General features: G+C 42.6%; 2 protein-coding genes and 1 non-coding gene across 9 annotated transcripts in view; 2 read left to right on the top strand and 1 right to left on the bottom strand.

Annotated features, from left to right (window-relative positions):
• Positions 1 to 1,216, top strand: part of grb2b (growth factor receptor-bound protein 2b) — a 61,094-nt gene extending 59,878 nt beyond the window's left edge. The window contains exon 6 of the mRNA XM_086184441.1: positions 99 to 1,216. Within this exon, the coding sequence (XP_086040567.1) occupies positions 99 to 284 (186 nt within the window). The 3' untranslated portion in view covers positions 285 to 1,216. The remainder of the gene's footprint in view (positions 1 to 98) is intronic.
• A 7,594-nt stretch (positions 1,217 to 8,810) lies between these two features.
• On the bottom strand, positions 8,811 to 8,892 carry trnas-aga (transfer RNA serine (anticodon AGA)). The gene has a single exon. It is a non-coding gene; the product is annotated as a tRNA-Ser (tRNA).
• A 537-nt stretch (positions 8,893 to 9,429) lies between these two features.
• The window catches only part of LOC147245549 (nucleosome-remodeling factor subunit BPTF-like), a 32,091-nt gene continuing 16,727 nt past the window's right edge, over positions 9,430 to 24,793 (top strand). For 6 of the 7 annotated variants that reach the window (XR_015110207.1, XM_086185968.1, XM_086185966.1 and 3 more), the window contains exons 1-12: positions 9,430 to 10,189; positions 11,259 to 12,081; positions 15,232 to 15,452; positions 17,075 to 17,242; positions 17,441 to 17,611; positions 19,494 to 19,664; positions 19,796 to 19,881; positions 20,646 to 20,998; positions 21,991 to 22,122; positions 22,201 to 22,330; positions 24,246 to 24,381; positions 24,495 to 24,767. Coding sequence is in view for 6 of the 7 variants with exons in the window: in XM_086185968.1 (XP_086042094.1) it covers positions 9,664 to 10,189; positions 11,259 to 12,081; positions 15,232 to 15,452; positions 17,075 to 17,242; positions 17,441 to 17,611; positions 19,494 to 19,664; positions 19,796 to 19,881; positions 20,646 to 20,998; positions 21,991 to 22,122; positions 22,201 to 22,330; positions 24,246 to 24,381; positions 24,495 to 24,767 (3,190 nt within the window). In the remaining variant the exon portion in view is untranslated. The remainder of the gene's footprint in view (positions 10,190 to 11,258; positions 12,082 to 15,231; positions 15,453 to 17,074; positions 17,243 to 17,440; positions 17,612 to 19,493; positions 19,665 to 19,795; positions 19,882 to 20,645; positions 20,999 to 21,990; positions 22,123 to 22,200; positions 22,331 to 24,245; positions 24,382 to 24,494; positions 24,768 to 24,793) is intronic. The other variant, XM_086185967.1, reaches the window with a different exon arrangement.

Below are 24,793 nucleotides of genomic sequence, written 5' to 3'. Positions count from 1 at the left end.
CCCCTCATACTCCCCTTTTTTTTGGTGGCGTCTGTCCAATTCTGATTACAGCCTAGCTAACCTGTCCTCCACCCTGTCTTTCTTGATTTCAATTGCAGCATCCCACATATGTGCAGGCGCTCTTTGACTTTGACCCCCAAGAGGAAGGAGAGCTGGGTTTCCGACGCGGCGACTTCATCCAAGTCCTGGATAACTCCGACCCCAACTGGTGGAAAGGTGGTTGTCATGGCCAAACGGGCATGTTCCCCCGCAACTACGTCACACCTGTCAATCGGAACATGTAAAATAGTCTGACCATGTAAACAGCAACAACAGCATCCATCATCATCATCATCATCGTTATTGATCTCATCAGCTCCCATCTGATCCCCCCAACCACTCCCTTCACCCTTCTTCTCCATCCCACAATAACAGGAGCAGACAGGAAGAATTCAAGAATACAACAGAGTGAAAGAGATAAAGCAAGAATAGTGCTGTCGTAGGCAGCGCTATGTGGGTGGCAACGGAGTGAAACTAACTTTCACTTACACTGAGAATGTTTGCCTCTGGTGAATGCCTCAGTGAGGACTGAACCATCTTTGAGGGAAATATACATGCAGAGAAACCAAGCATAGTGCACCAACCATGAAGATAACCAAATGATCCAACCGCTAAAGTCCCACAGCTGCTTCTCTCTTCTCTTTAACTTCTTAACATTCTGCCTTTTGTGTTTTGTTGTTTTCTTTTTTCCGCATGTTGTTTTAATCTCCTAAACGAATTGCCTACCAATAAATCCTGTTTTAATAAAGGAAAAAAGAAAAATATGAAAAAGAAATGGTTTTAAAAATATTTAAAAAAAAAAAAAAAAAGAAAAGAAAAAAAAACTGCCATCTACAGCAAGTTTCCATGTCTACGATCATTGGCACGTGAGCATTGTACATCAGCCATTGGCTGTATAAATAAATCAACTATAGAGAGAATCCATTTTTTAAGAATATATATTATATATTTGTATGTGTTTTGTCTGTATTACCTCTCATCACAAATTGTATTTTTTTCCATTTGTAAATTATGTTCGATTTTTTTTTTTCTTTTAGTCTGGATAAGACCTAGTAGCTGTAGAATGTGCTGAATTATCTGTCAAGTGTTTTTTTTTTTTTTTCTGCATCTATCTGAGGGCTCTCAGATAATCCAGCATGATATTAAAGGGGTCATAAATTCCATTTGAAAGGGTTCCTCTCATCTATAACGCAAGGACAGGAAAGTTGGCACTCGTGAGAAGACGCGAATCCCGTCGGGAAGCTAACGTTGACCAGCACCACGAATGCTGCAAGAGCTGTTCTAATACCCGTGTGAGGTCAGCCACCTTTTTTCAAAGCCAATGTATTTATTGCAGCCATTTTACTTGGGCAGTGAATGTAGCTGACTGCGTCCATAGACATTAACATGAGGGAAGCAAGGTCGGAGAACTGAACTACACAACCATGCAAGGGATATTCAAAGACATGCTGAGATAGTGACGTTGTCAATATTCATTCATAGAGAGAGTGCTATATGTACAGGTGGTCAAAATGCATGCAGATGCTCTCCACCGTCTACCTGCACCAAGCAAGGAGGTGGAGTTTAGATAATCACATTGTGTAATCACCAGTGCAGATCTGCAGCTGGCACAGATTAACAGTTCCAGAAACTGAGAGATTGTCTTTTATGCTAAAAGTTGAGAGATCAGCTTCAACGATGTAAAAGATTTGTTGTTTTTGTCTAACGTGGTGTGTGGTCGAGCACTTTTTTGTCAAAACATTTTGATTTCTAGTCTGGTCCGGTGTGTGTGTGTGTGTGTGTGTGTGTGTGTGTTTGTTTACTACGTGTATTGGTTTCTGTGTTCTTGTTCTCTCTGGATAGTGCCTTTTTCTCTGGTGTTTCAGTGTCTCCGACCTGCTACTTTGAGCCCCCCCCTCCCCTCCCGTTCACAGGACCTGCCAGTCCTGCAGTGAGAAACAGTGTACATAATCCAACCTGTCTCATCCAACAATGCCCCTCCGCCTTCCTACATCACCCTTCCTTCACCTTTGTTGTCACCGACATGGAACTCTTCTTATTTAAGTGTCTCTCGCCTTGTCTTACCTAACGATACTGTTTTGTTTTTGCTCTTTTTTATTTGCATTTTTTGTTTGTTTCTTGTTTTCAATTAATAAAATGCAATTATTAAAAAAAGTAATTATTATTGTGGTCTATCTTTTAGAATCCTATGTCATGGAGCTGGGTGGGGGAAATCAAGTTCTCGTCGCTACACAGATTTCTGTCAGTTGTTTTCCAGAGAGGCGATGAACTGTAGGAGTGCTACATGACAAATTGCATTGACCAGACAAAACAGAATTCCTTGTATCCCTGAATTAAGAAGTCTTAATAAAAAGTCAGTCATTCAATAATGATACAGGTATGGTACGGGAAGTAGTTACACATTTCTTGCCAAATTATATCATCGACCATGTAGCTTCTCAATTCAGGACAAAAGGGACAATTTTTAAATATAAAATTATGAATTCTGATTTTTTTGTTTTAATGAAACATTCTCATCAATCCTGAAAAAACTTAATTTTTAAATGAAATTGTTTTGTCAGATAAACTGCTTTTTTTTTTAATGAAAATTTATCATTTCAGAAAAGCAAGGCAGAATTTTTTTTCCCCAATTTAATTTAGCATTTCGTGAAAACATCCAAATATTTCACAAAGCAGGGCAGAAAAAGATGGCAAAAAAAGCAATGGCACCCACCTTTGCACCAGCGTGGGGTCTGACATTGGATCAAGGATTTCATCTTGATACCTAATTGCAGTCATGGTGCTGTTGTCTAGCCTGTAGAGGTGTGTGGATCTGGGTGTGCCTCCCCCGACCATCACTGACCCACCTCCAAACTGGTCATGCTGCATGGTTTTACAGCCAGGATAACTCTCTCCATGGCTTCTTCAGACCCTTTCACCTCTGTCACATGCTCAGGGTGAACCTCCTCTCTGTGAAAAGCACAGGGTGCCAGTGGCAGCACTGCCAATCCTGGTGTTCCACGGCAAATGCCAATCAAGTTCTACGGTGCCCGGCAGTAAGCACAGCGCCCACTAGAGGATGTTGGGCCCTCAGGCCACCCTTGTGAAGTCTGTTTCTGATTGTTTGTTCAAAGACATTCACACTATTGGCCTGCTAGATGTCATTTTGTTGGGCTCTGGCAGTGCTCATCCTGTTCCTCCTTGCACAGTGGAGCAGATGCTGGTCCTGCTGATGGGTTAAGGACCCTCTACCACCCTGTCCAGCTCTCCTTCGGTAACTGCCCGTCTCCTGGACTCTCCTCCACGCTCTTGAGATGGTGCTGGGAGACACAGCAAACCTTCTGGCAGGGGCACATATTGATGTGCCATCGTAGAAGAGTTGGACTGCCTGTGCAACCCACCCATCCAGGTATCTCCTCGTCCTACCACTCCTGACACTGACCCGAGCCAAATGCAAAACTAGTGAAAAACAGTCTGAAAAGGTGAGGAGGGGAAAAATGTCTGTGACCTCCACCTGTAAAACATTCCCGGGGGTTTTCTCTTTGCTGCCCTCTAGTGCACCCGTTGTTAATTTCAATAACACTAAAGCAGCTGAAAGTGATTAACAGCCCCCTTATCGCTACATGATTTCTCTTTCTATCAGTATTTCTGGAAACTCTGTTCCGTCACAGCAGCTGAATCTTAACTTTGCTAATATCAGCCACCTCTTGCTGTTGTACACACCAGTTTACTAAAACAGCAAAAACTAGTGGGAATCTCAATCTGATTTTGTGACAGGAAATAGGTGCCTGTTCTCCTTGTGTCAACGTCGCTGCTAACCTATTCATATTCATGCCTTTGCAGTATGGAAATCATTTTGCAGACATGAAACTTGCTCATGAGGAGTGATCCGTCACAGTACGTGAGGTTTCATTTTGACGTATCTGGTGGTTTTTCTTTTTTCTTTTTTCTTTTTTTTTTTCTTTGCTGTGGGTAAAGCAGGATTTGAGAGCTGCAATCGTCAGTCCTGGGTCTCACAAGCTCTTTAGTCCTGACACTCTTTGAGCTGTGCACAAGACTCATAATGATTAGCTTTGTGATGGATCAGCTGCCTCAAGCAAATTTTGCTTTACTTTACCACAGGATGTAAAAACATATGTAAAGCCTACATGGCCATTTAAGGGATTCATTTGAGATGTTAAGTCTCATCACATTAAATCATCTGACAATGTGTAGCAAATTCAAAACATCAGTTTCACCCAAACCAAGTGGGAATTCTTACCAAGGGTGGTGCCAGAGAGACTGTCACTGAGTTTTGCTAAAAACAATCTCGGTTCACCACACCTGGTCCCAGCAGTGCGATACCCATCCTGAGCGTCTGCGTGTGTGCAGTTGATGTGATGTTGCAGTGCAGAGGAAGCTTATGATTTCTTCTCTTGGTAGGAAGCCCAGAGTGCTCTGCACGCTGCATTCTGCTGCAACCCAGTGAGATCTTTAACATCACATTAGCCACGGTCTACTGCACTGTCTGCTCCACATTTTGACTTCAGCACACAGAGTGCCACTTTAGCCCTCTCTTCAATCTGCCTGCTCTCCTCCTTCATGTTTGTACCCAGCCAGGTTGCCTTCAGCAAACACTGTTACATCAGTGTTGCTGTCCTCTTTCTAGCTCTCTCATCTAGAATCTATTCAGGTTATGAAAGCTATCAGCCTGCTCCAGTGCTTCCATTCATCCTCCTGACATCTATGGAACACAGTGAGACATTTGCGCTGACCGTTGTTGACAGTGATGCTATTTCAGACTAACTGAGTAAGAGGGGTTTCTGATGTACAATATATTTCTGATAAACTACAAAAATAAATGCATAAAAAACTTTTCAGGCTATATTGTGTAACGTTTAAATTGAAATGAACGTATCTTTCTTCAAGCCCATGCAACGTGTGTGCAGGGGGGGGAGGAACAATAGCGATGGAGTGTAGCGAGTAGTATGACAGAAAAAGTTAAGGAACATATCATCTTTTGAAAAATGTTGCCATTGTCCTCAGAGCCACACTCATGCAGCCTTCCCTCCTCTATATGTGTAGTAGGGCGCTGAGACCCACTTAGACCTGCTGACCGCTAGTTAAGAGCACAGTGAAAGGTAGAGGATGGAAAGTGTTAGCATACCTCTATCGAAAGTCATCAAATACACTTTTCTCCAAAATTGTCTTTCTGTGAAAGAAAGAAAGAAAGAAAGAAAGAAAGAAAGAAAGAAAACTAGGGTTGTGTATATCATTCACTATGAAACAATTAAAACTAAGAGATAAAGAAACAAAAACAATTCTTGTTGACAAATAGAGGAGTGACTGCTACTGCTAATCATGGCTGACCTATTAAGAGAGGAGAGGGATTGCTTCTGGATAAACCAAGGTCCTGAACCTTAGCTATTTGATGAAATTTGATGGATCAAAGCAGGGATAACAGTTAGTGGAGATTTTCCATCCACCCATTCATTTTCTTCCGCTTATTCCTATTATGGGTCACAGGGGGGCTGCAGCCTATCCCAGCGGCTACGGGCGAGAGGCGGGGTTCACCCTGGACAGGTCACCAGTCCATCTCAGGACCAAGACATAGAGACAGACAACCATTCACACTCACAGTCACACCTACAGTCAATTTAGAGTATCAATCAGCCTCGTCCTCTCTTGATGTCTTTGGACTGTGGGAGGAAGCTGGAGTACCAGAGAGAACCCACACAGGAACAGGGAGAACATGGAGACTCCACACAGAAAGATCCAGTGCTGGAGCCAGGACTCGAACCCGGAACCCTCTTGCTGTGAGGCCACAGTGCTGACCACTGCACCACTGTGCCTCCCCGGGGGGGCTGGAGCCTATCCCAGGAGCTACGGGCAAGAGGGGAGCTTTTCCAATAAAAAAAAACTTTTAAAAAATTTAAAAAGACATTGAGGCCCCACTATAATGTCCAATGCCAATGAAATGAACTTTTCGTAGAAATATTCTGGTTATGTAACTATTTCTTAACATGACTCAGCCCCATCAGCATGCTAATCAACAAGCTAATTACAAGAGAAGTTTACAATAACATTTTGAGAAAACAGGGAATGTCTCAGGCTGCACGGTGGTGCAGTGGTTAGAACTGTGGCCTCACAGCAAGAAGGTTCCAGGTTCCAGTCCCAGTTCCAGCACAGGGTCTTTCTGTGTGGAGTCTCCATGTTCTCCCTGTTCCTGCTGGGTTCTCTCTGGTACTCCAGCTTCCTCCCACAGTCCAAAGACATCAAGAGGGGACAAGGCTGATTGATACTCTAAATTGACTGTAGGTGTGACTGTGAGTGTGAATGGTTGTCTGTCTCTATGTGTTGGTCCTGTGATGGACTGGTGACCCGTTCAGGGTGAACCCTGCCTCTCGCCTGAAACCTGCTGGGATAGGCTGCAGCCCCCATGACCCTTAACAGGATAAGCGGAAGAAAATGGATGGATGGATGAGAATGTCTCACTGATTACAAAAAATCCCAACGTAACCTCCAAGACCCCACCTTATAATTATGCCAATTCTTTTGTTACAGTCCCTTCTAATTCCAGCAGGGGGAGGCAAAAGTTGCATGCAAAAGCTTTAACAGCTCGGGGGGTTTTGGCTCTCATGCTTGGCAAGACTGTGCACCATATGGTGCTCCTATAGTGTTCGACAACATTCATGCAGCAGTAAAAGCCTGCCCCTCTGTTTTAACATTTTAAGATGATTTGAGGATTTGCAATTGAGGAGGACATCATGAGCATCAAATGAGAAGATTAGAATCAGCAATGTGAACTCCTGGCCTGTTTGTGCGAGTCCATCTGCATCATTTCCATTTTAGTCTAGACCGGGGGTCTGCAACCTTCGGCTCCTCTTTCATCCCTCTGCTGTGGTTTTGGGAAGTAAATGAGTATTTGATTTAATCGATATCATTTTAATTAATCAGTTTTTTTAAGGTAAATCGAATTTTTTTAATATATTATGATTATAGTGATCTTGGGGCATCAAATTAAAATGCTTTCAATTTCTTGAAGCTCAAAATACTTGTTACATTTGCGGATGTGCAACACCCACCGGCACGCAGTTTAGTGAACTTTTCGATCCCCAACCATGGATAAATCCAAGAAAAGAAAAGTTTCTGAAGAGACATTTTTGTTGCATGTAGGAATAGAATTTCGTTTTCTCCGTAGCAGTCCACTGATTTCATAACGGTAACAAAAACAGTATATGCGGGGTTATCTTCATTTGAGATGTCAAAAGAGTTTTGTGGCTCCAGATGTTTTCTTTCCTATGGTCATCAGGTCCAAATGGCTCCTTGAGCACTGAAGGTTGCCGACCCTCGGTCTAGACAGACACGTGCTATAACTTGTTTGGTCATAGATAGATATCAAGAAAAGAGCTCTGTGGCTTTGGTCAAAATACAATTTTGGGGGAAAAAAAACGCATGAAAGAGGGTTTTGCAGTAGAATGTGAAAGCCTTGTTGTTTGCTGGGTATCTTGGGGCGTCATGAGAGGATAGAAAAACAAGCCACGACTGCTTCCCTCAGCTTGAGCTCCTTGCATCCTATTTTTTTGTCCATGTTTACCACCTCCTGATACCTCCAGAGTAGGTGCCCCTTAACCCTCAGCTTCTTCTTGTAACACATGATTGAGTGGAAACAACCTCTATCTCTGTGTAGGCCTGTGATATTATGTGTTACCAGATCACTCCTTTCAACTTCATGAGCACATGCATTCATCCGGCACGTCAGGTTTGAGACTTCCCACTTTCCTTCCCACCAGCTAACAGGTAGACAAGAGGGTGGCAGTTCAAGAGTTGCATTCAAGGTCTGAATTAACCCTCAAGTAAAATGCACCAGTTATAAGCTGTCTTTGTGAGGCGGGACAGCGAGACTGTAACAGTGTTACTCTCGTAAAATGTGAAATAAGCGAAACCGTCTTCTGTAAAACGTGCTAAATAAAATATACTTCGATGACTGAGAGGTGGGGTGAGGTGGAGGCAAGCTCATCCTATCATACCTTATCAAATTTGAGCTGAAAATCAAAACTGCAAATGAATAGCGGAGCACTAAATCTACGAATATTCAAATGAATTCATGACACATCTCCTCCCAGTTCAAAACTATTCATCAGTTCTCGTCTCATCAGGCTGGCTGGTGCGCTCTTTTCTCTGAGTCATTTATGGTACCTTAGTGCCATCTGCTGGTTGATTGATATTGTTATTCATACCTTCGTGAAAAAAGTATCATTGTTTATCATTTTCATGTACATTTTTTCATCGGAAACCTGCTGTTGCAAATTCGCAAAAGTTATTATTATTATTATAATTATAATAGCGCAATATTATGATTATTATTATCATTATCATTATCATTATCATTATCATTATTATTATTATTATTATTATTATTATTATTATTGTATGATTATGTGTATACAAGTGTAATTTCAGCTTTTACCAAACTCGTGCAACTGGTGACAATGTTTGTTTAATATTTTTAAATATATAAATTGCTCGTGGGCCCATAGCATCATCTGTTTCCTTCTTTTTTTAATCAGTGAGGACTAAGGATTTGTGCAATAATGAAAAGTAAATCAGGTATCTTAAATACAAATAAATTGCTTTTAAAACGTAATGTTCCAAATTTATGAGATGTCATGAGATATCATTATTGCACGATCATTAAAATACACACACCAATTAACGCTTTAAAAGGTTAAATATCTATTAATACTGTACAGTTGATCAATGGAGGATCAGTTTCGTTTGGGGTTTGCGAAAAAAAAGAAATCTCAAAAGTACGTTGTCGGCAGGATTCGAACCTGCGCGGGGAGACCCCAATGGATTTCTAGTCCATCGCCTTAACCACTCGGCCACGACAACATGACGATAAATTGTATGGTTATTCAAAATCTACCTTATGCCCACAATGTTGCTGGACAATTCACACTTTTATGTTGGCTTCATTCAAGTTCTTCCCCATTTTGCCTTTCTTACTACACCTATTACTGTTTGTGTATTACTACGATACATCGGGAATTTTCTTAGCATGTAGCCTGCACCATATGTCAAATATATGTCTACCTATACGTATGTATGTCTTTATGTAATTAAAAAAAAAAAACATGATAAATCTGCTGTTGGTGTTTTCATTGTACCGACCGGATTAACTTTTCCATTGAAAATACGACAGACTGATGAACGTCAAATAATGCAGTTTGCCTCAAAGGCGTACTTGAATGCTTGTTTTATAATTCCTTGCGTCAGTTAAGGGCGGATGAAATAAGGGTGGACATATATTACTTGGCCATCGAGTGTAGATTTGAAATTAAAAATGAAACTAATTGTCAAGTCGGTCCTAGTTGCCACTGAGCTGTAAGAAGTGAGACCACGTGATTGCTCTACTGAGGGCCTGCTGTTTGTTCAGGCAGAGAGGCAGAGAAGAAGAAAAATGGCGGCTGCAGGCGAACCCAAACGGGACGCCGGGCTAACATTTTGAGCTTTCACACCCGAAAAGACCTATGGGCTTCACGGGGTTACCGCGCCGTCTTAGTCCTCACTGATCAAGCTTTGTGTAACTACCGCTTTCGCTCGTTTCCACGTTGGCGAAATAAACGCAAACATTGGGATTGTAAAATAATAGATTCGCCTATCATGAGAGGGAAAAGGGGCAGGCCGCCCAAACCGCTATCAGCTGAAGAACCGTCCCCAGCTACGGCCCGGGGCTTGCGACCGAGGAGAAATCTGAAGCCCAGGCCGAAAGACAGCGGAGATGACGACGCCGAGAGCCCCGTGAGAGAAACAACCAAGACAAGCAGAAAAAGGAAACGGGGATCTATCGCGTCAGCGCGAGGCAGGGGACGAGGTAGAGGTGGCGGTGGTAGCAGAGGAGGCAGAGGGGGTCGTGGAGGAAGGCGGACGCCCGCGTCCAAAACAGTGGTGTATGACGACCATGAGAGTGACGAGGACGACGATGCTGTCAGTTTGAGGTCGGAAGAAGATGAGTTTATTGAGGAGGAACCTCAGTCCGAAGAGGACGAGGCCCTCAAAGAGGACTCGGATTGCCTTGAAGATGATGTGCTGGACGAGGAGGAGGAGGTGGAGGAGGAGGTGGCGGATGATGCCAGCTACTGCACCGAGAGTAGTTTTCGGAGTCAGAGCACACACACTAGCACGCCTGGTAAATACTCAGCTCCATCAGCTCTGGCAGTCTCTCAACATAAGATACAGGAACGGGAAAGCACACAACGAAACGCTTCTGGTTTGTTTTTATCAGTGAAAGGAGCAGTAAGGTTATTGTTCAAAATGGAGAATGAACGCAGGCCGCAGTCCTCCGTAATGCTACTGCAGGTGGATCCAGTCATTGGCCAGCTCACCTTGCTGCCATCACTGTTTATCATCACAACATAACACACGGCGTAGATCAGTGTCACCTTTAATTTACCTGCGGTGCATTTAACGCGTTTAGCTTGAAATACATTTAAATTGCCTTTGAGGCAAACACTTAGCTGCTAACGTTAGCAAGTAAGATTAGCTCATGCAGGCTAGGGTCGTTCTTAAGACAGCCAAGCAAATTCAGTAAAGTTCTCAAGACTGTCCCCATAACTCCCTTTATATATACGAAGTGCGAAGTAACAACTGAATGTTTTTGTTTTTTTTTTTTTTTTTAGTAAAGAATAGTGTAGCGTCTTAGCCAGGCTAGTATGCTTATCAGGTTTTTCACTTACGACCCACATTTCTGCTGTTGACTACACAGAAAAAAGCTAGTATGTGTCACTGTGCATCACCTAGCGGGGCTTGCTGTCTAACTACCTGGTACATTTTGAATGTACAGCTGGACATATTCTTTTCCTTGTTAAAGGTTTACGCCTCAGCTAATAAAGACATTGGTGGTGTGTTTCACTGGCTCATTCAAAGAAGCCCATTAAAAGTTTGCTACCAGTTTGGAAAAGACTTCACTTTTAAATGTTTTGCATTCGTCAACTCAATATGATGTATTTCGAGTCCTTGAGGCGGTCGTACAAATAAGCTGCACCTGCTCCATTGAAAATAATTAACGATACTCAGAAATCATAAATCCTTGCAATATGTTTGGGTAAGTGGCTCACAAAATATGATAAATATAACATTTTACTAAGTTACACTTCTTCCCATGCCACTGTAAAAATAAATCTTGACATTGTTTTCTCTGCTTTAGTCTGTGGATGAAAGCAATCTACCTATCCTAATGTCCCTCTTGTGATCTACAGGGAAGAAAAGGACACGAGCTCCCCGTCCTCGTACGCCCATTCTGGAGGAGAAGAACATTCCCTCTCTTGAGCTACCCGAGACCTCAGAGGATCTCCTGGTGCCTAATGAAGAACTACTAAATGCCATCTCCATCTATGAGGTGCTACGGAACTTCAGCACAGTGCTGCGTCTCTCCCCCTTCCGCTTTGAGGATTTTTGTGCTGCGCTGGTTGGCCAGGAACAGTGCACTTTAATAGCAGAGACCCATATTTCTTTGTTGAAGGCCATTTTACGTGAGGAGGACTCGTCCAACACTACTTTTGGGCCGGCAGACCTCAAGGACAGTGTCAATTCCACTTTGTACTTTATTGATGGTATGACATGGCCTGAGGTGTTGCGTGCATTTTGTGAAAGTGACAGAGAGTACCATCATGTCCTACCCTACCTGGAATTGGATGAGTACCCTTATGGTCCCATTGAAAGCAAGATCAAGGTGCTACAGTTCTTGGTGAACCAGTTTCTCACCACCAACATTGCTCGTGAAGAGTTGATGTCTGACGGCGTTATGCAATATGACGACCATTGCCGTGTATGTCACCGCTTAGGTGACCTGCTGTGTTGCGAGACCTGCTCAGCAGTTTACCACTTGGAGTGTGTGAAGCCACCACTGGAGGAGGTTCCAGCAGATGAGTGGCAGTGTGAGATTTGCGTTGCACACAAGGTTCCAGGTCTGACAGACTGTGTGACAGAGGCGCAGAAGAACAAGCCCTACATTCGCCAGGAGCCCATCGGATATGACCGCCACCAGAGGAAGTTCTGGTTCTTAAACCGAAGGATTATTGTGTAAGTTAGAACCCTCCCTTCCCTCCTGTTCCACTACATGCCATCTTTTTTTATTGGAGAAAAAGAACAAAGGAAAACCAATTTATATATTCTTATCTATATTTAAGCGAGAGAAAAGATATTGCGATCCATAATGTCCTTCTCAGTTTGACCGACCAAGACAGTCGCTAAAACCCTCATTCACAATTAATATTAGAATGCAACTGGACATGTTAAGTCAATCTGTAAAGCACATATAGTGAATGCTAGGTGACGTTTGTCAGATCTGCCTGACTGTATCTTGAGGCTGTCTGATCCTAGATCGATGTCAACACACTCCATAACTGCACAAAAATTCTCTGACCGAGAATATCGCTGAGCATTCTTTTCACCAGAAGTGGAAGATTCACATTTGGTGCTTTAATGTGTGAAGACATTGTCCAAGCTGAAGTTCACTTTTGATGGATGTTATCTTAATGTCAAGGCTTTTTGCTTAATATCCACCAATGCAACATTGCAAGAAGTTGTGTAAAATGTACTACCTGGCTTCTACCCCATAAAAATGTCTCTGTTGACTGATGCGAGAGTTCAGACACAAAGAAGTTGTGGAAGAAATCTGTCAGCACATTTCTTGTAACATGGTAACATAACATTGTTAATGTGGGCCGCTCCACTGCAGGACCTGCAGTAGCTAACAGCAGCCCTTTTACACACAGAATGCGCCAAATTTGTGGCCCGGTAGAGGCAGAAATTTGCCGTCTTGTCTGTGTGAAATGGAGGCATAGTATTCCTCTCTCCAAAAAAGCCGCCACTTGTGTGGGCGTAAACATGTGACATGACGTGCAGTATGAAGTTGTCTAACGACAGCCACGTCGACCAAGCTCCTCCGCAACCTTTTCAAATAACAAGCCATCCTTTACAGTCCAGTGAGGTGGTTATCCACGGTCCTCTTGCCAGTGATGGTTAGCAGCTCCCTGATCTCAGCAGTTCCTCAGGTGGTCATCTTGCTGAAGTGATTATGCGTCGGAAGAATATTTAGCCCCGTGACAGTCTGTACATTTCAAAACAGCAGTTCGCCGCTCTGGCTGCCAGCAGCATTGACATTCTCTGAGGTGTTTGATGCAGGAGATCCATTGAGCATTATGTTTGTGTCATCATTGACACCTCCGCCCACCTCACACTGAGTCGGCACATTAACGGCTTGGATTCACATAGCAGTGGAGGCGGCAATAAGTGTATCTTCGGAGGAGGAATATTGCCGGGCCAAAATTGACCCCCAATTTGCCATACTCTGTCTGAAACCTCGGACCCAGCCGTAAAAAAGACGGGCGAATTTGCGGCTCAGTGGCCAGTGTGAAAGTGCCTAGCAATGACAACGGCAGCTTCAGGCATCAGGACAGTTTGAGGTTGCTACCTCTGTTACCTATCGTATAACTGCACAGGACCAATATTGTAACATGAACTCTGCTTTATGTGAAGTATAGTACCCAATTTTCTTGAGTTTTGCAATTCACAAGTTACGGAAATGCACATCGCACAAGGTCAGTGTCACAGATGACCTCAGCAGTTATTGCTAGAGGTTCCTGCTGCGTTGGATCACCTTGCAAAAGTAGCAACTATCTACTTGTGATCATATGTTGGCCATGATAGCCCTGATTTCATGGTTCATAAACCTTTTAAAACCTTGTACCACCTGAAACATTTTGCACTACTTGAAAACCTGTCACAAAAAGGATTTGTAATAAATAGAAAGCAGGCCAAGACATGAGTGTTTTTTACAGCTATTGCTATTTATTCAGCCTCTTAAGCCATCTCATTTTGGATCCCAAAATATGGTACAGTATGGGTGACTTGTCACTAATACTGATTCATCTGCTTTGGTGATGACGCCTTCCATGCGAGAACCCCCAATGACTAGGCTAGCACAGGTAATGTTAATGATTGCTGTTTCAGATACAGTGCTGGGAGCCACGGAGCAGATGTTTTTGATTGTTTGGACTCAGTCTGTAGCTGATTTATGGCATCCTCTGACAGTTTCTGCTGCTCTGGTTGGTGTGGGGCGAGATCTTTTATCCATATTTCCCCTATTTGAGCAGGTTCAACATATAAGGGGCTAAAGGGCCGTATATTTTCTGACCTGGGGGGACCGAGACATACTGGGAGTGCATCCTCAGAAAACTTCTCCCTCTGATTACTTCGTACTTGGGACCTAGTTTAGGCCTGTGGCGTAAGATCCAATCAGATGAAGGGTATTAAGTGTTGGTTTCACAGAGTATGGGTGGAGGAACGTTAAAAAAAAGATTTATATTTGATGTAGGGTTTCGAGAGGATATTAGAGATTTATGGTTTACCCCCTGATGTAACTGTGTGTACTCCTTGGGGGTACATATACCCCATTTTGGGACTCATGGCTCTATAGTAATCTGAATAGTTTGTTGTGGACACAAATACATGGGGGAGGGGGGGCACAGCTGAATATAAGGTGGTTTTGCATTATCACAGTTGTGTGTGTGTGTGTGGATGGATGGCTGGGTATGTTTAGGCTTCCCTTTCTATTGTGAAATGTTGACACTCACCAATCATGTAAACATGGTTTAGCAAAATCTTGCTTTGGCTCAAGCACAGAATCCAGATTCACATTATGTAGACAAATTGTGGCGAATATTGAGTTCTCTTCATTTTTGACTTTGTAAGAAAAAGAACTTGATACATGAGCTGAACTGCTGTGCCAAAATAATAGTGTAACCGGGCATTTTTGACGCTTTATTTGAACAGATTGCTATTATTCTTTTGTATGTACTTTGTTTTTGCAGCATGCAAATCCTCGAGTGTTCTTACATCAGACCCTCTTTACAATTTCCAGCGTGAAATGTACTACAGTCTCTGTAAAAAATATTTTGTGAAGCCCACTTCTTCAGGTCAAACCTTGATGTTTGACCTCTACCTTTGCATCCCACTAGAAGTTTATACTGTGGTTAAGGAATTCCCTCAATGTGTTCCTGAGATAATGTCTAAGGGAGAATGTGATGTACATCTGTACAGACTGACAGCCTGAAAATAATGCCTCCAAGCTGTGGCTGTCACCGGTTTCAGCAGGACCCTGCAGTAAATTCTTAGAGGAGGGGATTTGGCATTGCTTGTTGTCTTATCTGTCCTGTTATCACATGCCAGTGAGGAAGATGGGGAGCATGTGAAGAAGACGATCTGGTACTACAGCAGCAAGGCCCAGCTTGAGGAGCTCCTTGAGTCTTTGGACAAGGAGTACTGGGAGATGGATCTCTGTACCACCCTGGAGGAGATGAAGGAGGAAGTGGAGTCCCACATGGACATCACAGAGGACCTTACCAACAAAGCCCGTGGAAACAATAAAGCCTACCTCACCACTGTCAATGGTACGTATGATATTGTAGTTGCTGGTCACATCTCGTGTGGCTCTGCAGTGGGTTTATGTCCTACAGTCTTACATTCTGAAGCATTCTGTCTGAGGTAACGAGGTCATTCTCTCAGACTGCAGCAGCCTTCTACATGGCAGTTGATGCAGAAATGCTCGGTACAGCCTTTTCCTCCTACCTCACTGAAGAGAAGAACCCAGCTCTTCCCTCTGCCTTCCTGCGAGAGGTGGAGAGGCTGTTGGTTACAATGCTGGCAGTTTCCGTTTTCATTAGACAGGTTGCCACCTCTTCTTACTTTACCAGAAATTTATAGTTATTGCTGGCCAATTTTTATCTGTCAAAAGCAGCAGGATTTTAACAGATGCCTGCTTCAACTGCTGTTTCTTTCCAATTGAAAGAAGATTTAGCAGCTTTATCCTGTTGTTTATGGATGGATGAGAGTAATGTTTTTTTTATGGGTACATGATATCTTTTCTATAACCAGTGGGCACATATTGAAAAATGATTTAAACGTATTTATAAATCTTCACTTACCATTTACCAAAAGAACTGAACTGGCTTGCCTTATTGCATGATCCAAATCTTCATCAGAACCTATGAATTTCAGAGTGAAGGTAGCTGCTAGCTACCTCAGAGGTTGTTGTTGTTTTATTAAGCAAGGGGTCTTTGTAAACACCAGTTGCACACAGAAAGCAGAAGGGGCAGAGAATACTGACCAAAAGATCACCCAAAATGTATACATGTATTTGCTAAATTGGAAGTGAATAGGACGTGTTGTAGATCTTATATAGCTTTGCTGTACGTCTTAGCTCAATAATGGAAAAAAGTCTTCTTTCTGAGTTGTATTTAATGCTGGCAGGCACGCTCTGCATGCCAAAGACGCCTGGTGCTTCCAGCCCAGCGCTGCTCCAAATCCCTAGCCAGACTCTTCTCTTCTGTTGTTCCCAAATGGTGGAACGAACTACCGAACTCTGTGCGTTCTGCTGAGTCCCTTTCTGCTTTTAAGAGACAGTTGAAGACTCAATTGTTCAGAGAACACCGAGGCACTGAACCTGACTCTTCTCCTCTTTGTCCTGTGGGGTAGAATAAGTCAGAGGGTCCAAGACCCAGCACTTAGTGATTATGTAGCACTAACTGTGTTGTGTGATGTTGTATGTTTGTCAAAGGGAGGGGGGTGCGACATTTCTTCTGCCACTAGATGGCAGTACCTGTGACCAAATCACAACTGCAGCACTTTTGCACTTCCTATGGATGTCTCCTTAATTAAGTCTAAATTCTTACTTGTGTTGTACGTCGCTTTGGACAAAAGCGTCTGCTAAATGAAATTGTAGAATTATAATAATACTTGCTGATGATGACCAATCTTTTGGTATTTAAGATGGTCCTAGTGTGGACCATATATATAAGCATTTAATCAAACTCTGCATCCCTCTTCATTTTGTGGATAAAGCAAGTGTTTCTTTTTTGTGAATTATGTCGGCCATTATGAAATTCTCATACACAAAACACAGTTGCTCAAGACATATTATTTATATTTGTAATTAAGTTTCAGGGTGTTAGATGTTGAACGTAATTGTTGCTCCAATTTTTTTTTTTTTATTGGTGCTTTCTTTTGTTTGTAGAAGTGGTCTTGGAGCGCTTGAAGTTCAAGCAGGAGGCACAGCAAGCAAAGCAGCAAGCAGAGGAGGTGAAGCAAGAAACAGAAACTGGCTCTGAAGCTGCTAAGCCCTTGCAGCTTGACAACGGAGAGCTCAAAGTCACTGAGGCTAAGGGAGACTCTGTTTCACAAGGTAAACATGAACTGGACAATTGTAAACAGTGGTTTACCAGCCCATTGTAACCATATGTTTTCACAGTTGAAAATTAAGCTTGAATTTTCTCACATATGCCAAGAACTTTTTTTGCAACAGAGATAAATTCCTTGAAGTCTCATATTCTGACACCACTGGTTGTTTCTACCCTGTGTATCTACGTATGTTGTGCCATAGCAGTGGTGCCCCCCCCTGCTGTCCAAGAGACCTGCGCGTCAGATCCCAACTCCGCTTCGGTCACCCTGGACACAACTGTGGCCGATGTGAAATCCCTTGAATCAAACAAGGATGCACAGCCTGCTCAGGAGAATGGGGAACCCCCTCTAGTGGCAAAGCAGGAAAGGACAGGTACTGATAGTCAGAGATGGACTCATGTTTGCTCCAGGGTTGCTCACTTGCTTCATCCTTCAGCTCATCTTCTTCAAACCTAGCTGCCAGGTGGTATCTGTCCTCAGCTGGCTGCTTTTTGGGTGCTGCAAACATAACCCACCCATCCACCACACTCATTTCCTGTCTGTCTGCATGTATTCATATTTTCATATTCGTCTTTACAATGGAAGTGATGGAAATTGAATTTTTTTTTTTCTTGGCACATTTATTTCTGCTAATTTGTGTGAGAATACAGAATACACTGTGGACAACCTTGTGTAAGGAGGCTGATTGCAGGTGCTTCAGCGCTTTTTTTATTTTTCTCTCTACAGAGTACAAAAATAGTGGTTCAAAATTCTGCCACTTTAAAGGTCATTGTGGCTGTTCCCTTTTGGATTTAGTATGATATGTTGACATCCCAATTACACTCTTTGTTACCAGTCTCAGTTTTCTGTTTTTCATCTAGTTTGTCTGTTTTGTGTTACTGGGCTGTTGGTTCATGGGACGTTTTTGTTTTCCTCTTGGGGTGAGGCAACCCGATCTATTTTCAGATTGTCTAATTGTGTTGAACGGAGATTACGAATTATTATCCAATCGCGCAAAGGGTGGGAGGAGTTGCGTCACTGACGGACAGCAAGCATGGCAGACAGAGAAGACAAGCTGAGTTAGTGGCAAGGAAAAATTCCATGATGCAAATGTAAAAAGCCACATCGTAAGCGGTCCAAATCAATAACTGGTCTGGATTAATGGGGACCATTATTACCAATGGACACGTGGATCACATGTTGCTTTTGTAAAACCTTCAATGTGGCTTCGTAACTGTAGTTTCCATTGTATTATATTTATATTATCTGCCATTTGTAGTCAGGTTTGAGATGAAGCCATCTATGCTTACGATAACATAGCGACATTAATACTGCAAACACACCATCCCTCTTGTTAATGGCAGCATTTGCAAAGGATGTAAATACCTGCGAGAAAGCATAAATGGGTTGAATAACAAGGTATTAGCAAAGGAGTTAGTTCCATTTTACACAGTCGAGAATCGCCGACCCTGTTAAATTCCTATTAAATGTTGAAAGGCGATCCAGTTGTCTCTGGAAAAAAGAATCACGATTCGTCCACTGGTTAACTATTTGATCACCGATTCAAACAAGTCTAGTTCCTCTTATATTTTCCATGTTTTCTAAGAGGCCAGTAATCATAGATTTTCGCTTGTCACACTGATAACTCAGCACAGAATTGTGTTTTCTCAATTGGATTCCCGAATCTTTCATCCACCACATATGGCACAAGTTGTGAATGAGTTTGGGAGTAGTGAGTGATCTGTAGCATTTCACTCAAATGATGTGCAAAGTCTCATTTTGTCTTTTTAATTTAATTCTTTCATAGAGACCTTAAGCTGGAATTTCTCTGCCATTTCAACCTCATCCAAATGCAACACTAAAGCCATTGCATTCAGCGGATGTTTGCCAATTAAATCCTCTAAAAGTCTTCATGTGGCACTGTGGTAACCTGCATCCTGGGCAGCATCTTGCATGCCTTGTATGTCACAACAGGGTCCCCTCTATCAGTCCGATTTATCGGCATTTTGTGGGTTCCTGTACTTTCTATCAGAAGGTTCCCTGCCTTGAAGTACAACTTGCTACATGGCCAACAAGGAGCTGTGGCTAAGAGTGTGTCTTAATTTGGTGCAATACAGCAAGCTAATTTTTGGTTTGAATCATCAGTCGTGTCCAAAATGGAGTTGTCTAGTATGAGAATTGCTGTCTCCGTGTCTTTTTTCCTTATATCTTTTGTCATTACGTAGAGCCTTTATCTTGTAATGCTGTAGTGTTTTCCTTTCTTTTTCTTTCTTCAGATGAGGATTCGAAAGCTGAGGCTTGCAGTGAAGACACACAAGCACAAATCCATGATCACTTGCAGCAGTCATCTGGGCTAGAAGCAAGTGGTGGGAGCCTCAGAGGACCGGAGCCGCCTGACCTTGTCGACAAATCGTCTCAGTCTTCTTTTACCAGCCAGGATGGGACAGGTAAAGCAAGTTTTGGAATACAAACATACTTTGGAATAATTGTGGTTGTGTTAAATGTTACATTGTTGTCTCCATCTGAATTGGTGACTGTGTTCCCGTACTGAGGGTGTAATCTGCTTTCTGAATGACAGAGGAGTATAATGAGAAGCTCAAGATCGATAGAGAGGCTACGGCAGCCCAGGAATCTAACAACCAAACACCGAGAGGAAGCAAAGAGGTGGGATGTTTTTGAAACAGCTGTCCAGAACAAAAACATTTTAATTGTCCAAAAAAGCATGAACTGGTATAGTTGTGTCCGTACCACAAAAATAGTCCAAAAAAATGCCAACAGCCGGATTTTCATCTTTCTTTACCTGGATTCCAAAAGCTATGACGTTGCATCATTAATTAATTATTTTGTAGGCAGGATTTTGCTTTTGTTTTGTTTCGTTTTCCCCTGGTGATTGTAGACGTGGGCTGGAGCAATTGTGCATTTTTAAGTTGATTGTCCCTCGTGACACCACCTTGAAAGAAGTTCCTCAAATTGATTTGTGTTGACTGGGGCTGAAGGATGAACTGAAAAAAATTTTGTGGTAAAAGATCGAGGTCAGTGTCACCTCACAGGTATGGGATACCTGTCACATTCTGGTTAACACAGCATTCCTAGAACACCTCGAGGAAATGTCTTCAAATTTGGCAAAATGTCACTGGAACTCAAAGTCAAGGTTCATCAGATCATGTGACAGGCACACTTCCTGTAGGTATACAACCACAATATGGTATTTCTTGTTTAATGGTTGCCTGGTCAATGCAGTATAGTTCACTTTCGAACAGAGGCATTGAGAAGCTCTTGCTTATATGATTAAATCAGGGTTCTCACATTTTTTTCAGATAAACTATCTCTACATGTAAATAAGCTGTGATTTCGCAAATTGCTAAAATTTAGAGTCTTGGGGAAAAGTACCATGTCGGGTTGGAAAATAATTTCTCCATGTGTTTCAGTCATCCCCTGTACATTCAGACGGAGAAACCTTGCGTCACAGCTTCTACAAAAGGGACCTTGCGGTTAATGTGAACAACTTGTTCAAACTGGGCCAGGAGGGTAAATACAGGATTTACCACAACCAGTACAGCACTAATGTCCTGGCCCTCAACAAACATCAGCACCGGGAGGATCATGACAAGAGGCGCCACCTCTCCCACAAGTTCAGCTTGACCACAGCATCAGAGTTCAAGTGGAATGGCTCTATCCATGGATCACGGAGCCTGACTGTCTCCACCCTACGTCTCACCATCATCCAGCTGGAGACCAATGTCCCCGGACCGTTTATGCACCCTAACTGGGCATCACACAGGTACTTAGATGTTAACGGGAACCTGCAAGTGTAAGTCGCTGCTTTTGTGGACTGTGCTGTCAGGATACTAAATGATTATTCGCTAATATTAGCCATTACCTCATACAAGGATTTGGTAAATAATTTTTGTAAACTATAAGAGTAGAAAAAAGGCAACTCAAATTATTGCCAAGAGTTTGGTTAGATAATGGACACCTTTCTTCCATCTTTACTATAAATGTGAGGCTGGCGCTACATTACCACAGATGAGCATAAGAGAATGGGGAAGACTTTTCAGTATGAAGAGACATAGTCTAGCACATAACCTCTTGGGTGCAACAATTAATCACCCGCTGTTCATAATTGGCAGATCATGCCTTTAAATAATTTGCCCAGCCATCTCCACGAGGACCAATCAGAAGACATTTACTCTCCTCGTTGTGAAAGTTGTGTTTCCCTTCTGGCGGGCGAGATTTCTGAAAGAAACAAAATTGCTATTTGCAAGGTGTGTTTTTCAAGGGGACTGTGTAGTAAATGGTTGCGATTCCTAAGTGTTTCATTTTATGTTTTCGTTCAATGCCTTAAATTAAATCAGGAGGTCGGCACTTCAATTGCATTTTGATTACTTCATTGTGGTGGCATACAAAAAAGTATGTGTGCAAAATTTTATAACTGTCCAATTATTTCCAAGCCTAACTGTAATGCACTAATTAGTTAGCTTTAAAATATTACATCTCCAGGTAGAATCTGTAGTCAGGCAGCATGTTTACCCTCATTTCAGTTTTTATGCAGTCGAACTGCTGGCTGTGTCCTACAGACATGAGAGTGGTATAAATCTTCTTGTTCCATAAAAAGAAATAAATAAAATCGAGTGTTGCACCGTTCATTGAAGGATGCATATGTTTTTCATCTTGTGTTGATTTTCTTATATGAAAAATGATTGAAGGAATGGTCAGTTTCTCTGTTCCTTTAAACAGTTTTGTTCTTATGTTTTGTTTCGGGGGGATTGTTAGGACCAACTGGAACAAAGCTGTACAAATGTGCAGCAAGGCGAGGGAATTTGCTTTGGCCTTGGCCATACTGGAGTGTGCCATCAAACCTGTGGTCATGCTACCCATATGGAAGGATTCTCTCGGACACACAAGGTAAAGCAGAAGCAATGCTAGCAGCAAAATTGTTCAGTAAAAAATTCTCATGTGCCATTCATCTTGATCTTGCTTCAGGCTACTTCGCATGACTTCCATGGAGCGTGAGGAGAAAGAGAAGGTGAAAAAGCGGGAGAAAAAACTAGAGGATGAGGAGACACTGCAGCAGGCCACTTGGGTGAAGTACACCATCCCGATCAAACACCAGGTAAAACAATAGGCTCTCATCCGTCGTCCATTTGAAGATTGAATATTCGACCCTCTTTAACAGAGCAAAGAGTGGTGTATTGGCATCGGAGCTTACACGTTTAGACTGACATAATAACAGGGCTTCACTGTTTCTTTAATAGGGCCCGACTGATACGGAATTTTTGTGGCCAATTTCAATATGAGGGAATGAAAGATCCAACAACTGATAAATCGGCTGATTAAATGTTTTTACGTTTTTCATATAAAAAAACACCAAATACCTGCCTTTGATGGCTTAAATACGGTTCCAGACACTGTTACAAAGATTTAAATTGAAAGGCAACACTCACTATCATCTCAGTAAACATAAAGAAGTCTTTCTGACAGTGTCAAAATTTACAAAGTAATACATTTATTGAAGTTGAATTCCTGGTAGGGCTGTTATTGGTGTGCATTACATTGCACGGCGTCTAATTAAGAGGTCAGTTAAGTGTATACCCGTGACAGGTATAAGACAGGTGGATAAACAGCGTCTTAAAAGTCTCTGGTACAACGCCGGTGAAGTGCACCTCTCAGATATCCTCTCAAAGTGCATTCACATTTTCTCTCTCCATGTAATTACAACTTCGACCAGAAACGCCTTTTCCTCCTCAACACCATAAGTTCAAAAGCAGAGTCCGTACGCGATTGGAAATAAATGCAGCCCACAGCGGTTTTGCAGGGTGACGAAGCGTTATCCTAATTTGCTCCAGTCTCATCTAGTCTGGTAGCATGCAGCTGCCTGAGTGGTCGTAATATTGCTTTGAGGTACTGTAACGTTACTGTTACATCATTCATGGTGCCGTGAGTGACAAGGTTAAATAGTTAAGCAAGGGAGCCAATATTTAGGCGAGGCTAACCTAACTTTCTTTAGCTTGCTAAAAAATCATGTCAGGCTCGACTGATAATATCAATGAAGCATGACAACGAGGCACGTCATGGGAAATGGGAAACATGAAGTTTCACAAAGAAGTTATTATACATTAGGGTATGTTTGTTCGTTACACAACAAGCAAGATAACAGATGTTGTTTTACCTTGACATGTTTCGACTGTTTCTCCAGTCTTTTTCAAAATTCGTCACCTGACGTGCGTCATGACGTACCTTTGATGGAATCCTGAAGGCGTGAACAGCCCAGCAATCTGGTGGATTTTCTGCCAGGCTGGTCAAGCCCCCCGCCGGGATGAAGGAGCGTATATACTGTCCCACACATGGGATTCTCTCCTTCAGAAACCATCAGCAGCAGGGGGCGTGACCAACCGGGCAGGAAATCCACCAGATTGCTGGGCTGGTCATGCTTTCAGGATTCCATCAGCTGATAAGGCGCGTCAGAGGACGCATTCTGAAGGAAACTGGAGAAACAGTCGAAACATGTAAAGTCGTACAATCAGAACATATACCCTAATCTACTGCAGTAGACAAAATATATATTATATATATTTTTTTTTTATAATTTTTATAAACTTACTATTGAGGCAAACTGCTCGGTTTTAGTTTAGCATGCGCTGTTGGCTTTCTCATTACCAGCCACTACCTCACTCTCACTCTGTGGGTTTGCTGTGGAGAGTTACGTGAGAGGAGTTGGAGCGCCCTCTACTGGATACACAAGGACATCATTTCTAAGAAAAACGCCATATTAACGGCATTTTATGACTGGAGATTTTGTGTTAAAATCTGCGTCTTTTGGCCGATTATGATTATGCTCTAATGGGTATAATCGGCTGATTAAATTGGCTGGCCGATAAATCGGTCTGGCCCTCGTCTTTTAGGTAATTTTAAAATTTTTATTATGAATGTTTTCTACAAGCAACGACACGTATTGGTTTTCTTTTGAAAGCCCCATCTTTGTGTGAAAGCGTCGTCCTGATGTGCCATACTCCCGTGCTTTTTTCTAGGTGTGGAAGCAGAAGGGGGAGGAGTACAGAGTGACTGGGTATGGGGGCTGGAGCTGGGTCAGTAAGACTCGTGTTCCACGCTTTGTTCCAAAGCTTCCAGGAAATACAAATGTAAACTACCGCAAAGAACTGGAGGGTAAGTGCTGAGCTGTGGTAATGTTTTACCTCTTGATGTTTGTTCTGTTTTCTTCAAATTCTGCAGCTGCTGACATTGCTGGCTCACATGCATATTTTTTGCTGCTTCCACAGCTACGTCGAACAGGGAAAATGCAGTGGCTCTCACAAGTAAACAGAAAAAGGTGGTGGAAACTGAGAAGCAGACTACTCAAAAGGTACCAGATGGGGCAGAGGAGCAAGCGTCCATCAGTGCGTCTTCTCAGAGCACTTCATCAGAGGAGGAGCAGACCTCAAAAGAGGAAGAAAAACCTGCAGAAGAGGAGAAAGAATACAATGAGAAGGAAGACATTGAAAAAATGGAGGTGTACCCCTGCTCAAAAGCTGTTGAGTCAAGTGAAGAAAAAGGTAAATGTGAGCTAAGAAATTTGCTT

The sequence above is a fragment of the Aulostomus chinensis genome, chromosome 18 (genome assembly GCF_037954235.1).
Source record: "Aulostomus chinensis isolate RoL2024-O1b breed Wild chromosome 18, RoL_Achi_v1.0, whole genome shotgun sequence".
Classification (NCBI taxonomy): Eukaryota; Metazoa; Chordata; class Actinopteri; order Syngnathiformes; family Aulostomidae; genus Aulostomus; species Aulostomus chinensis.
The sequence above is the reverse complement of the archived record's forward strand: the minus strand, read 5'-3'. Positions and strand labels throughout refer to the sequence as shown.